General features: G+C 45.8%; 2 protein-coding genes across 8 annotated transcripts in view; one reads left to right on the top strand and one right to left on the bottom strand.

Moving 5' to 3' along the window:
• The window catches only part of LOC131667615 (tyrosine-protein kinase transmembrane receptor Ror), a 226,913-nt gene that overhangs the window by 32,894 nt on the left and 178,902 nt on the right, over nt 1-15,117 (top strand). The window lies entirely within an intron of this gene.
• Nucleotides 10,675-15,117, bottom strand: part of LOC131667617 (probable serine/threonine-protein kinase tsuA) — a 31,368-nt gene continuing 26,925 nt past the window's right edge. For 3 of the 6 annotated variants that reach the window (XM_058941145.1, XM_058941146.1, XM_058941147.1), the window contains exons 6-7: nt 14,938-15,074; nt 10,675-13,719 (exon numbers count right to left, since the gene is read on the bottom strand). In XM_058941145.1, coding sequence (XP_058797128.1) covers nt 11,173-13,719; nt 14,938-15,074 — 2,684 coding nt within the window. In that variant the 3' untranslated portion in view covers nt 10,675-11,172. The remainder of the gene's footprint in view (nt 13,720-14,937; nt 15,075-15,117) is intronic. The other 3 variants (XM_058941151.1, XM_058941148.1, XM_058941150.1) reach the window with 2 other exon arrangements.

Below are 15,117 nucleotides of genomic sequence, written 5' to 3'. Positions count from 1 at the left end.
TGGCAGAAACAGACACAGGTTCAGCGATCATTAACATTCCGCAACAATGTGACCAAGATGCAGCTTGTTAATGTTTACCACAATGTTATTACGAATCGTCAATTCACGATCACGTGAGATTACAGCGATGGAAGGGAAAATATTCGATTGTGTGTCAGAAAACGATGATAAGACGGGATCGGTCCAATTTTCCAAGTGTTAAAAAAAAGGAGGCGTATCTTCCAGCCGATATCTCGCCTTACAATAAGGACCTCGTTGGTTGGCTCTCTCGCACTCACTCGCGACATCGTTTCTTAGTGCAACACACACCGCTATCTCTAAGCCGTTCGACTGCTGCACTGCACAAGCATTGTTCGCGCTACGCGCGCGAGCTTATCTATCGACTTCCTCTTGTCGAGCATTCATTTGATTTCTCTTTGTCCTCTATCGCTTTCTGGCTGAACAAACCCGACGCGGGAAATGGAGATTCTCGCCGGAGACTCAACGATGATTGCCAAAGTTTTTCCGCCGCACTCCGTGCGCTTTCACGAAAGAAGCCTTTTTTAAGTCGCTTTTACGAACGAATGCTCGGATTTCTTTCTTCTGCGCGTCGTGGAAGAGAAGAGAATAGCGCGCTTTCAAATGGATGACGATAAGTTGAAATGTAAGCCGCGTACTCCTGCGCAGACGGCAATAGATGCCCACGCGAAAATATTTCAAGTCTATCGCGAACTAACGAGCGCTGTATATCGTCATACTTGCTCTTCTTAGACCATTAAACTCCCACGCACCCGATTGGCTCTGACCGTGCACATTGCTCTTCCGGTAGACGTGCATGCAAACGAGTTGAACGCACGCGCCAGCATAATGAACGACTGGCAGTTGGCAATATACGCGAATACGGGAAATTCGGCCGATTCGTGCCAAACTGGCGTGTACGAGTGGCCTTATCCCACAGCTCGGTCCTCTCTTACCCGTCTACATTATCCGACTTGTCGATGTTTACCACAGCCTGATGTTGGCATGTCCCTTTTTCCTTGCTTGTACTGTAGCGATGATTTTATTATATACGGGTACTAGTACTTAATTTTTACTTTTAGACTATACAATAGTGTCTTAAAAATTGATGATTGAATTTTAAATTAAATTTTTTGGAGGCATATTTTTTGCAAGATTCAAAGTTGCTGATCACGAATTGTAAATGACGGATTCGACATGGCAAAAAAAACACTTCTTTTCTGAAATTTATAAATGTTATTTAATTGAAAAATCTAGCGTACGGAAAATTCTGAATGGATATATGTATATCATTAGAAGCTATACATGGAGCTGTTGTCGATAAATACGATAAAGTAAATACGATAAAATCAAAGACAAGATGGTTTATTTAGTAGCGCTCTTCAACAGCTGAAATCTCAGCTGGCGTAATATTGTCAGCTACAGCTTGAAAACGAGAAGTTTAATAATTACTCGTGAAGCCCTTTTCATAGCGGCACTTATAAAGCGTAAAATGCATAATCAGTCCACGAGCACTAAAAACGAAGTGGCAAAACGAAAGCGTAACACGGTTTTACGTGGCTTGGCTGCTCCCGCAGCGAGTGCATAAATTACTGCCATAATCATTTTGCTTAACGCGCGCGCGTGCAATATTAAATTTTTGCAGGCCGCGCCACGACACTTTTGGCTGGGCGGTCAGGCCGCCCGGTCGAGGGGGCATTAACGCGCCCGCGTCAGGTAAAGTAGCCGCTGTTGCTGAAGCTTCATCGAGCTGCGACGCTTCGTAAAAGCTTTTCGCAGCGGTGAAAGTTACATAACGATTCCAGGCGGCAGCACGCGACGTTCAGTCGAGAGGCAGTTGCCGACGCGGCGCACTTAATACAAGTAATTTACGTTCGGGCGAGAAAATTGGCCGCGAAAGGCGCTTCCCGTTCTCTCGCCTATGCACGTCTACAGGTATACCTATACTTTACTCGTCGCGCGAGCTCTCGTTTTTCGAGGCTTCGTCAAACTTCAATCTTCGGCTGGCCTTCTCTCTCTCTCTCTCTCTCTCTCTCTCTCTCTCTCTCTCTCTCCTTCGTATTGTTTGTCGAGCGGCTGCCACCCGATGAAAATGTAATTTCTCTGCGAGTCGCTCGCCTGCTGCTCGTTCTATTAACGCCGAATTTCCATGTCGACGCTCGCGCTCGCACGTTGCAGAATCACGTTTCATCGTGGGCCGTCGTGTGCCCGTCGAAAGAGCAAGCGGCTTGGGTCGCGTCCAAAGAATTTGGGCCGCCTTGCGCAGGGAGAACGCGTCTTTTCCCCAGCATGGCCCAGACATACGCCGCCGCTTAAGCGACTTTGCGTTCAACGCGCGATCGTTTTCAAGTCTGCGCTGTAAAGTTTGCTATACGTCTGTCTAGTCTTGTAGCGACGTTTGGATTCAGATTTACCGTGAAATGATTTGATCAAACGATTGAGTCACCCGCTAAATTTAACGCTGCTCGCTTGTCCATGCACGTACACGAACGCTAGCAGAAGTGTATCGTGGCTGCTGCGCCAAGTTCAGCCTCGCGGGCGTAACCCTTTGAAGGCCATAGACCTCTCGGGGAGTACGACTCCCGGGTACTACAGGTCAGCAACAGCGGAAAAAGAAGACCGAGAGGCCGACCCACGGACCGGTCAGCCAGCGAGCGCGAGAGCGTTTCCCTAGTGGGATAACAGCAGCCAAGTTTCTGCCAGCGAACGGCCAGGTGGCCAGGTTACGCGCATCTTTTAGGTGCGAACCGTTTATGAAGCTGCGATTAGTTTTAATGCCTTTTACCGGAATCCGGTAATATTACACAGAAGATCAAAATCTAAAATGAATAAATATTGTCTGCACCATCAAAATTATTCCTATTCACCTCATCCCAAACAACGATGATGATGATTGTGTTCGTTTTGTTGACGAAAGTATTTCTGTATGGAAAAGCATATTTGAGCGGACTTTGATGTGAATTGAAACTGTTGCTTCTCACTCCCGTACACCAACAGTGAGGAAAAACTGTCAATTGGAATACATTATAATCAGCTTTTTCATGAGAGCTTTTATGAAAATTAACAATTGCGTACTACCTTCACTGATAGATATCAAAAGTTTTTTTTTTTAATAAAAATTCGTAATTCTGCGAATATTATGATTCACAATGAAATTTCAGTGTGAATACCCCCCCCCCCCCCAAAAAAAAAAAAAGTTAAAATCAAGTTGGAACAAAAAATGTTTCAGAAATGCTAAAGAATGCGGGCTTCTACGAGGTGCAGTCGGTAATATTTCATTAGCTCTTCTACCAAAATGTTTGCCTAAAAAGCATCTTGCACGCTCCTGAAATACACCGAGCGCGCAAATATATCCATTGCCGAAGCTAACTGCAACGGCAGCAGCATCTCACAGACACTTATAAATCAGACTGCAGAGGCGTGCAAGCTTATATACCGAGAAAAGCAGAGCTTTCACTCGCGCTTGTTATTGAAATAAATTCGTGAATCGCAAGCCTAGCTCGAGTTCATTGTTTATGCGAGTGCAGGCGCATTTTACGAACGCCCTATAAACTTGTTGGACAGCGTCTCGCTCCGAGGCTCGCGTACGACTGCTTCCCTACGACGGCACATGCACGCGGTCGGCACTCCCCCCCTCCCCCTCTCTTTCTCGTTGCCTCTCGCCGAGGTGAGATTTTACGTTCTCTCCTCTTTTGCTTCTTTTTTTTCCTTTTAAAGTAGGTAGGCGTATGTGCTGCGTGGCTTCTGACGGGACTATGAATCTTTAAGGTGGTCGTTGTTTTTCTTTTAGTAGTGGCTTTTCAACGATGTCTTGACACTTGCTTTATTTTTATTTACACTCTTGGGTGCGTTTGTGTATGTCGTTACTCGGTGCACTAGCTTTTGTTGCTATTTATATACACCATTTGTAAGTTTAAAACGATTCATCTTGACTCTTGTGATCCAAATTATCAGCATCGCAGGATGTAAAAATTCCATTCTAAAGCACTCACAGGTGTAATTGCACAAGGGGATTTCGTGTAACGTAACTTATCAAATGTGAGTTGGCACAAGAAATGGCAAGCGAACCTGAGAATGGATTTTTTATAGCTCACCAGAAAAAATGGAATACTCGGCGTCTTTCTCTTTCTCTTTCTCTTGTAACGTTCAATGCGAGATTTAATAATCGTTTGTGTTCGTTGGCGGAAGGATGAAATACTGCCACTCTTTGTCGCGCCGCTCGATTGTTCAAATGCTTTAGGCGCGCGGCGGGGAGCCTTTTTGAAACATATATTACGCGTGCGTCTCGAGCGCGTCAGCCACATCTGCGTATATGTACTTTTCGTTTCGTCGATGGGCGCCAACGTCGACAAGAATTTAGCGCAAAACGAAAAGAGCGCGCTGCTTCATATGGCCGCTTAAATAATAACCCGCTACAAGAAAAAGTTGATTTCTTTTTTGTTATTTCGAATACGAGCGGTATCATAAATATCGCATTGTTCAATTTCACGCTCGATCGGCAAATCTACACTCAGTTCTAACGAAATGATCTTCCACCCTCGCCGAGGAGGAAATGAAACTTCGATATCCACCCTTTTCTTTCTCTCTCAAATCCGACAGAAAGCTCCATAGAAACCTGCAAAATATCACGTCATAGCGCAGTCAAGCTGCTCTAATAAGCGTCGAATGGTTAAACGATGGCGCGACGACAGCGATAAAAAATCGCAATATCAAGCTAAGGGAGAACGAAGGGTTGGGAGAGGGGGGAGGTGGATTCGGAAAATGTAAGCGCTCTGGAGGTAATGGGATGCAATTTAAAACGGGTCACCAAAGTGTCTCAAGCAGATCGCAAGATGGGTGGAGCGAGTCCATTTTACTGAGAGAGAAAAGGGAAAACGGGACTAGAAAATTACCGAGTAATTGGACGAGAGAAAGAGAGAGTCAAAGTTTTCGGTAGCCTGGTGTTATTTTAGCGACTCCTGCGCGACCCCCCTCATAGAGTATAAGGTATATAAACCGAAACGTGGGAGGGGAGGGGAGAGTTGGTATGTTTTGCTGCTACTGCTAAGACTTCCGTTCAGCCTGTGGGTGGCCGATGTACGATATACTCTATATAAATCGTAGTTTGCCGCCGCCGTTACTATAACTATATCACAGCTTGTGGCTATATATACTAAGAGCTGATTTACCAGCCGACCGTTAATTCAGTTTAGCTTATTCGATAATTGACGCTATTGAATTTGCAGCTTATCCGATTGCTCTAATTTATTGATTTTGCTCACCTGCGAATTTCATTGTTTCGTTGCGTTATTCGTATGTACGGGAAATAATCGAACAAACAGTACTTACTACTACATTACTATTCGATTGATTATCAAAGAATGGGAAAAATACGATAACTAATAACCGATCATATTTTACGTACAACCATCAGCTCGATTAATTGAATAATATTTCTCGGAAACGATTTCCACGGGACGCACCAAAAAGTGAGATATAACCTCATTCAAACAAAAGGAACACGAGGCTTTTGAAATTAACTACGAGCGGATGAAAAAAGCTCAAACAGAATATGAAGCTGCAGTTCTTTTTTTTTCTTCGCGACCGAAAAGAAATGGTTTCGCATTTTTTTCCGTTCCTTCGCCACCCTTCAACGAGTGTTGAGAAAATGAGCCTTTCAAGAGCACACTCTCCACGGGAGTTGAGAAAGAAAGTTAAAAAAAAGAAAGGAAAATTCAGCTTTATAAGTTTATCCAACCGTAATAGGAAGCGTAAAACGCTCAGTATGTAGAGTTGCGGTCATCAATATAAAACTGTTTTAGCACTCCGTTAAAAATCGAAAGCCAGCGTAATATTCATAGTTTTACTTGTAACATCTATCTATATTTTAAAAAATTACACTGTCGATAAAAAAAAGTCGACGGATCGAAGCATAATTCAAATTTTTTTATCACAGATTTGCAAACTTTAAAAAAGCGTCGTCATCACTTAGCAACGTTTGAGAAAAATTCAGCCAAGCCTTCAGGAAAGCAGGTGTCGACGATTTATACCCTTTATTATTTTTTTAAGAAGATTCTCCCCCGTCTCGAGGGACGAGTTCAACCTTTTATTAGATGGCCAAACACATTAATCATCCAATGATCATTCTCCATTACTACTCAGCTTGAGTGCGTCTTTTTTCTTTTTGTCTTTCGCAAAAACCTTTAAAACGTCGGTAATGAATTACATGCCGACAGGAATACATAAATATAATTGACACGGAGCAAAATGGGATCATGAATAAGTCGATACAATGCGAGCTCGAGGTTCTTAATACGCACTGGGCGGTCCATCCTCTTTTAGTAAAACCTATTTCGTATAGAAGTCCACGAATCGCTTGATGGCGCGTAAAAAGAAAGCAACAACGTTTATCTCTCCCGTAGAATTTCACAAAGTTTTAGCGCTGGAAATAACGTATTATAACGTGCGCCTCGTGCTCGCTTGCATTGTGTATTTCCAGTTGGCTCGTAAAAGCTTAAATGGAAATTCGTGGTTTTTTGGAGATACGCTCGGCCCGTTCTTAATTTATTTTTGCCTGTAGGCGTGCGCATTGCTATTGCGCGGTCGTTACATAAAACTTGGATAAACATCAACGTAAAGTGTGAATAAAGATTATCCGAATATCGATAGGCGCACATAAACGCGGCTGGAGCGTTTTTAATTTTTATCAACTCGTAAAGCGGCGAGGTTAAAGTTAAGATGGCATTTCAAAATATTAATTATTGAAAAAATGAATATTAATAATTACACATCGAGCCGCGGCTATCGGGAATGAAAGGACGCGAGCGGCACATGGCGCAGTTAGAATCTTTTTGGTGCGCCAAATTATTGTGCCAGAGGCATAAAGCGGCTGGCCTGTTGCCGTTATACGACAAGCAGCTTGCTGCCTATAAAGCAAAATCTTTCAAGAAGAATGCAAGCCACGACGTTCTTTTGCTTCGTTGCTCGCAGATGTGCAAGGAAAAATTGACGAGCGCGGTTCATTAGAGTTGAGCTTTGAGCACCCATATATGGAGGAACGTGACATAGAATAACTAACACTCGTCGTCGTACCTTGCCCCATAACTTTCCCTCTCATTGAGCAGCCTAACGCCCCTTGGCTCCTTGCATTTCCTCTGCTCTCTTGTCTGTCGTTGGTTTCCCTCTCTCTCTTACTACTCATACTACTCTTCACTTGAAAAGTGAGAGAGAGAGAGAGGCGCGACGCGATCGTTACTGTTGATTTATGCGCTCATTCGTTTTCCAACGCATACGCGCCAAATTTCCGGCCTAAGTTAATTCCGCAAAAAGCCTGGATAGAAGAATACGGCCGACGGTAATTCACTCGTTCATTTTCTCTTTCTCACAGCTTTGTTTACAGTTATTTAAGCAAACATTTGTTGAATGTCAAATTAATCTTTCGTAATAAAAGTGGACAGTTACAAAAGAATGCATTGAAAATAAATAGACAGAAAAGAAATGTGAAGAAAAGCCACGGAGATATTCCCTTAATAGAGAATCCGAGGAGGAGGAGGAGGGAGAGGAGGAGGTAGGCCACGGGGCTGTAGCACAATGAAAAGCGCATCCCGGCAAATTTTCTATCGAGTTCGCGTGGCTGTCGCTGCATCCTGATCGGAAGTGGTCCAAGTCCATTAGACCGCGTGCCGCTGGAAGCTTTTAAACTCGAAACTTTTCGCCCAGCCCTTTCGGCTTCCCTATTCCCTCCCTTTTCTTATTTTGCCTCGCGTCTCCTTTCCTCCATTGGGAAGGGATCCGGACCCCTCCCCCTCCCGACTTTGAATATACCGCCGAGACGGGAAATTCAAAACCGCGAACGAACAGCTCACCTCCCGCCGATATTCCCCTCCATTCTGCTGCACGCTCAATTTCAACGATGGAATGCGCCACCAGAGCGAAAGCCAGAGACAAAAGATTTTCGGCAGAGCACCCGCGCGCCACGCCGCTTTCAACGCTTTCTTTTCTCTTATGGCCATTGCTGTGCCTTTTACGAGATCGATGATGACGTCGATCGCAGCTGATATTCCTATTTTGGCGGAAGTGAGTTATTGTCTGCTGTCTTATTCACTGTTTTATCTGGATTGCCTTTGAACGTTGGATGCCCGTACTGCAATTGGTCATTCTTTCACGAGCATCGTCATTAATTCTATCTAATTGAAAATTATTATTTCCGGCGCTTTTCCTAAGCCTATAACTCTCTTGATTGAAAAAGTACGAATGGATTTAGAAACAGAAAACGCCTCTAAAAACTGCGAGCTCCGTAGCTTCATTCGTTCGACGCTCTTTCATTATCCAATATCGTCGTGTCGACTCGTTTTATCCGGACAGGCTAATCCATTTTCCAATAATATTGAACTTCCCTTCATTTCAAACTCACGCGAAAATCGTACAAATGCCTTCTACCACAAGTGATGTTTTCCAGCAAAATATTTTTTTTACACACGTATACTTTTGTTATTTGAAGTAGATAGGTTACAACAAGGTTTTTTCTTGGAGAGGGCGGCATTGAATTTCACGAATAAAGTAAAGTTGATGTTTGATGTGCCATAGAGTTTTTTTCAATGAAATCGTGTCATATTTGAGATTTTTTTTATTACAGATTTTGCATACTCAAATTGAATAATCTCGGTTTCACTTGATAAGAAAAACTGAATTAAATGCTTTCAACACTACATTCGAGTGACCAATAGCTGAAAAAATTTCCAAGTGTGTGAGCTTTCGCTAATTTTATCTCGTTGAAAAATGAGAAGCTCGGCAAAGTTAAACATTTTGTAACAATGTTTCGCGTTAATTGCCGTGCTGTTCAAACTCGGAGCATTGTGCCAAAACTTTATAACGAGTTTCGTTGGCGTTAACAGTATTTTTCCTCTCTCTCTCTCTCTCTCTCTCTTTAAATTCCCGTTAAAAATTCGTCGACCATTGCGTAGTTCGTTCCCGCAGAGAGTAAATTTGCATGACAAGTCGCGAATAAGAATGAAAAAAACGTGCGAAAGCTAATTCAAGTAGGCGACAAAGTCTATTTAGCGAGCGTTCAAGCGCGAACGCTAATCATATTTGCCAACGCGAGAACGAAGATGCAACGGTAGCGTGAAATTTTAATGGGAACGTAGCGCACGAAGTGAAGATCGTAAATCTAAAAGACCGAAGTTGCGTTTTAAGCGAAACGTAATATGATTGAATTGTTCTATCTTTTAGGCGCCTGTAAACAATTCAGACTTCGAAGTGCTCATTAAATTAAGATTGCGATTAGTTGCCGATAGGGTTGCATTCGTTGAAATGAATTTACGCGTTATTGATTATCCCACGGAATGACTAGTCGGAAAGCACTTTAAAAGCAAACTCGCGTACAAACATTTTTCTGATTTTCAGAAATTAATGTCAACGAATTGTCTAAAAAAACAGCCGCGATATTAAAATTATTCACGAAGAGATCTGCGTAGACCCGGCCACGTTTTAATGAGTTTTTCCCTGCGCACCGAACCTTCTGCTCCGATAAACCAGCGCAATTTAGATTTCGCCACGCGCACTCGAGATAACCCCGCACGCAGCAGAGACCAGCGACCCTGCGGTTGTAGAAAAAGGAAAGGAAGGAGGGCGAGTGAAAGAACCGCCGTGTAAACAGCTCTTTTTTTCCCACCTCACTCCCAAGTGTAGATCTCAAAGAAGCTGCTAATTTTCTCGTCTCTCGCTAGCCTTATCAGCGTCACGAGCTGTGCCTCGGCGCTGGAAAGCGTCTCGACGTTGCTCTTTCTCTTTTTTTTTTACGGCCCAAAGAACTCTTTCGTTTCCACGCCTCGACCACCAAGTCATTCGTGCCGTCTGTGCCCGCGTTATTTCTCTCGACAAGCAGTCATCGCGAGAGCTACTGCACTGTTTGCCTTAAATAAATTAGGAGTATGACCGACAACAGGAAACCGTTTCACTTTATGGCCTCGACACGAGAAGCATTGTTCTTGATGTGCCAGACCACTCGTCGAAAAACGAATGTTCGCTGAGAGCTCTTCTGCGTCGATCGCTATGCGTCATCAGATACAATCAGAAACCAATTTGGATAAAAAACGAAAAAGTGCGACGAACGCGAGGCAACGAGTCGAAATTGGAGAAGTAACGCTCATTGCCGAGGAGGTCAAGTAAACAAGTTGGCAGTTAATCGTCGTGAGCGAGGTTGGCGCAGCAGAAGCAGCAGCAGCAGCAGCAGCAGCAGCACACGTTGAGCGGGCCGCGCAGCAAGACGAAGCGCGGAAGCAGCGCGCGGAGGGGAAGCGAGATGAAAGCCCGCTAAAGGGAGCGAGCCGCTCTAGTGCTCGCGCTCGCGCGCGCGGAAAAGGGATAATTTACATTTTAATTGCAGGGGCGCGCGGCGGAAGCCTTCGCCTAGAGACGAGGGACATCGCGGGCGCGAAATCGTGCTCGAGCGCGCGCGTATATACAGGTATGCGAGCGCGAAAGATGGGCACAGGAGGACGAGGGTTTAGGCGCAATTGGAGGCCTCGGAGCCTTATTACATTCCGCGTGCAGGCGAAGAGGCCGGCGTTAATTCAAGTGCCTCGTTTCGCCAGTCGAACGTACCTTTCTCGCTGTCTCTCGCGTGCCGCGCGCGAACGCCAGGCTCTTTGCGCATAGCCATGTGCAATGTCCCACTCGACATACAGCATCGGCTCCAAGTCCCGTTGCACCTCGCAGGAGACAACACTGCTACTCGGCTGCTCGTCAAGTTTGCACGGGATCTCTTTATTTGCCGCAACCTGCAGCACCACAACTCCAGCAAATACGACGAATAGGGCTTGGCTTTTTATAGTCGGGATGCAGTTACAGTGAGCAATTGAAACTTTTTAAAACTTGCGTATATTGCTTATCTCGTCAGTGGTGTTGGACGCGACATTACAAAACTTTTGATTAACAAATAACTAATAAACATCTGCATACAAGCATGAACACGACATAAAATATATAGATAAACGTGAATAAGCGTATAAAATTGGTTTACTTCCGTTTCCTAGATAACGCAATGTTTTTTTTTTGTAACGATTTTCACACGACGAAGTCAAGTGCAAATGTAATTTGAAAAAAACTGAAATTTTTGTCGTGCGCCCCATCAAGAAGAACGAACAGATATAACATAGCCCATAGTTTGTATAATTAGCACTGATTGGAAAAGTCTTAGACGCAGCCATTACCCCAACACGCGCACCAAGGCACACTACCACTACTAGTACTGGTCCTGCGTTGCTGTTTGTCTCTGGCCTCTCGACTACTGATTGAATTGGTTCTCTCCCTCTGTTGGATAGGGTTGTCCCTCTCGAGTAGATGGTTGTCGCTCCTACCGAGATGCCGCGGCGAGTTGTCGATGCTCCTGCTGCGCGTCGAGGTCCTCGACGAGGTTAGCGACGGCCGCTTCCTCGCGCTGAAGTACAACGAGACTCGCTTCGTGCTGACTTGGTCCTTCTTGGGCGACTCCTGACCCGACGACGAGGACCTGCTCTCGTTCTTGTCCTGCTGCTCCGACTCGCCGCGCTGGCTTCTCGGCGTCTCTGGAATGTCCTTGGCGGATGCCACGCTTGGCTGCTTCTTCAGCTGCTCCTTGCTGCGACGCGCCGTGCTTAGCGATCTGCGCCTTATCGAGCCTCCTTTCTCCTTCGCCAAGCCGCTCTTTTCCTTCCGGGACCGTCGCCTCTTCGGCTGCTCGTCTTGGGCTTGCGTCGTCGAGTCCTGCGGCCGATCGTTCGGCGAAGTCTGAGTCATCGTCGATATCTTGGTGGTGGACTCGTGCCTCATACCCGGAGTGAAAGGTACATTTTGATAGAGCCTGGGGGTGGGTTGCGTCAGCATCGGCGGCTGGTCCAGGGGCGTTGTGCCGGTGGGCATTCTGCGCAGTGCCTCCAGCTCGTACGGCGTCATGGGCGGAATTTGCAAGGTGCGCGGACTCGGATTTTCGAAGGACGTCACTTGGTACTCTTGCCTGTCGCCGTCGAGCATTTTGTTGCTGGGTATCATCAGTCGCAATCGTTCCAGATCTTTTCGCTTGCAAGTCGCGTACTCGGGCTCGCTCGGACTCGTGAACGTCGGCTGCATCCTCACCGGACTCGAGTAGCCAGCTCCGGAGACCGGACTCTCGCACACCTGTAGCGAGAGCGGACTCTGACATTCCGTCCTCATTGGAAAATTCTGATAAGCTTGCTCGAAAGTTTGCAGGAATGGATTGTTGAACAGCTTGTAGTCTATGGACGGTAGCTTTGGAATCTCCGGCGTGTCTGGGCTCAACGATTTCCGTGAACCCGGTTGCCTCAGTGTTACGTTCAGATGAGTTTTGAAGGCCTTGATCGACGTATTATCCAGAGTACTATCGCTCTTAGCTAATTGCTCGTTTCTTGAACCGAGGTTCTCGACGAACGATACGCGTGAATTGAGATCCTGACAGGACAGTGATTTGGTCAGTAGATTGTTCGAGTCACCGAAAAAATCACTTTGTCCCGCATTGTCTGCGTATCGGAAATTATCATTGTCGGAGAACGAGACGACGTGTCTGCTGCCGGTGTCGCTCTCGCTAACGGCTACGTCGAACGAGCCTTGCTCATAACGGCCTCTCGATATCACTGTCGAACCAGTTTTCTCGCTGCTCGGACTGTTTCCGTTATCGGACACGCCGGCCATTGTGAGATCGGCGCCCATCGTTTTGTTAGCTTCGCCATTACACGGAGACCTACATTTCACGGGCAGAGGCGCAAAGAAATGCTTCGGCCGGTTGCCAGTGTCGTTGAGAGCCGATGGCGATGCATCCAGTCCGTTGGCGGTGTCGATCGAGCGTTCCAATCTGCCGCTTGCCGCGGGATCCGGAGCTTTGTTCGGGTCCAAGCCGCTATTGTCACGAGACCCACTAGCCCGCTGACTGTCCGTATACTGTTTGAAAAAAGCCCTCCGCCTCTCAGCCAGACTCTTCTGCCGCTGATGCCCGTTTTCTACACATCGGAACTCCTCGGGCGGCTTGAGAGTTGGCCCGCCGACGTCCAACAAAGGCGACTGCGTCCTCGGTAAGCCCGTGGCAAAGTTCAACGGACTGCTTCGAGCGTTTAGGCTACTTTGCCAGCCGGGAGGTGGGGCAGGTGTCGCGACGTGGGGAAGCTCGAAAATGCCCATGTCGAAACTCGAAGTTTGACTGACGACGGAAGGCTGCTGCTGCTGCTGCTGCTGCTGCTGCTGCTGCTGTTGTTGCTGCTGACGATGATGTACTCGAGGATAAGTAGTTATCAACATACTATCGACGAGCGACGAATAAGGCTCCGGCTTTGAGGCTGGAGGGAACACGAACGAGCTGTCGATGGGATAGTTGAAATTCGTTGTTGTCATGTGATATGGCTGCTCGAAGGATGTCGCGTGATACGGAAACGTTGGCTGCTGTGTGGCGCCGACGGCAGCGGGCTCCACGCTGACTGTAGCAACGAACGCTTGACCCTTGTCTCGTTTCCGTGGCTCTTCTTCTTCGTGAACTATGGACAAGGTGTGGTGCTGCTGCTGTTGCTGCTGCATCGTCGGGGTGACGTTTGACTTTTCCGAGGATATTTTTTGGTTCTCTGCGTTCTCTTGGCGTACTTCTTGATCGTCGGTTGCGTCGTTATCGTCGGATTCGCTTTCTTCTTCATCGTCATCGTCGTCTTCTTCCTCTTCGTCGTCCGAGAACTCTGAGCCAGCAATTTCGGTTTCTGAGCGCACCTGAAAATTATATATTTCCGATAAGTTCGTTATTCTTTTGCCGAATCGCGGAAATTAATCGAGATTTGGTCATATTCGTCTTTTGCGCCCACTATTTTTTGTTTGGCTTGAATGAAAAATTTAATAAAAGCTAGAAGCAGCAAGCACCGCTATACGACATATTATCTCATAAAAATTCCTACACAGCTTCTCTGTATCCTTGAATGTCTCTAAAAAAAGAGAGGAAAGTTTTACGATGGCATGAAATATTTGTTAACCAATCCCCATGGACGACCAATGTACTCCTTGGTTGTTTTTCTTTTGACTAAACGAGCCGTAAAACAAGAACTTGATAGTTATTAAAAAAAATCCATTTTCGTATACATATATCGTAAAAGTTGATCACTATATAACGCGCAGGCGAAAACAACGATTGAGCAAACACGCGGAGAAAAGCGAGAGAGAGAGAGAGAGAGAGAGAGAGAGATAGAAATAGAAATAATTGCTTCGCGCGTACGCGACGCAAACAACGGAGATAGATGCGTGCCCAGTGCGTTTCGACATCAATCGATCGAGTTAGCAGCAAACGACGGAGGGTTGCAGAGGGTCAGAAAGTTAGAGTGGCGCTCGCGCGAGCGCGTTAGCCAGGAAAATAGCGTGTTAAATATTTTACTGGTGTCATTTCAAGCAGCCAGGCCCGCCTAATTGCGCGCAAAGCGAGCCGGAAGAGATTACCTCGCCGAATTTCGAGAAAATTGCACTCCTAAAGCGTCCGACAGGGACAAGGCCTCCCCCCCTCTTTAACACGAGTATTGCTCGTTTGAATGATCGACCAGACCCATTCACAATGTTATATTTTATCAGTACTTTGATTATCACTGTTTCATCACTTTGACTTCGTCGTCCATTAATATGAATGTGAAACAAAATGAAAAGTGAGTAAATTGTTAATCATGCAAATTAATCGTCTGATGCAATAGAAGTTTATAATATAAATTCGATAAGAAGTTGAGCAAGTAGGATACTGAACTAGCCATATTGTGTGTCAATCACTTGTTGCTCAGTTACTCCGAATTAGAGACAATAAAACCAAACTTAAATTAATGAATGAGCAATACCCTACAATACTTGTACAGTTGGTAAATTCTGTGCTAATTCAATATGTCAAATGTGAGAAAGTGGAGAAAAGCTGGAGGTAGGATCAATAAAGTCAATCAAGGTGGTTGTGTATATACGAACCTCGGGTTCATCGCTCTCCTCTCGACTCTTCTGCTTCTTCAAGATCTCCTCGAGCTTGTCGTACTCATCCCGCAGACTCCATATTTCTCTCCTGAGCTGTTCGTTCTCCCGGCGTAGCTTCTTGATGTCATTCTGGCCTAAAACAAATACAGCCTGCGTAAGAAAAAAGGAGCCAAGGAG

Source organism: Phymastichus coffea, unplaced genomic scaffold (genome assembly GCF_024137745.1).
Source record: "Phymastichus coffea isolate CEN01 unplaced genomic scaffold, Cenicafe_Pcof_1.1 PCOF00068, whole genome shotgun sequence".
NCBI lineage: Eukaryota > Metazoa > Arthropoda > Insecta > Hymenoptera > Eulophidae > Phymastichus > Phymastichus coffea.
The sequence above is the reverse complement of the archived record's forward strand: the minus strand, read 5'-3'. Positions and strand labels throughout refer to the sequence as shown.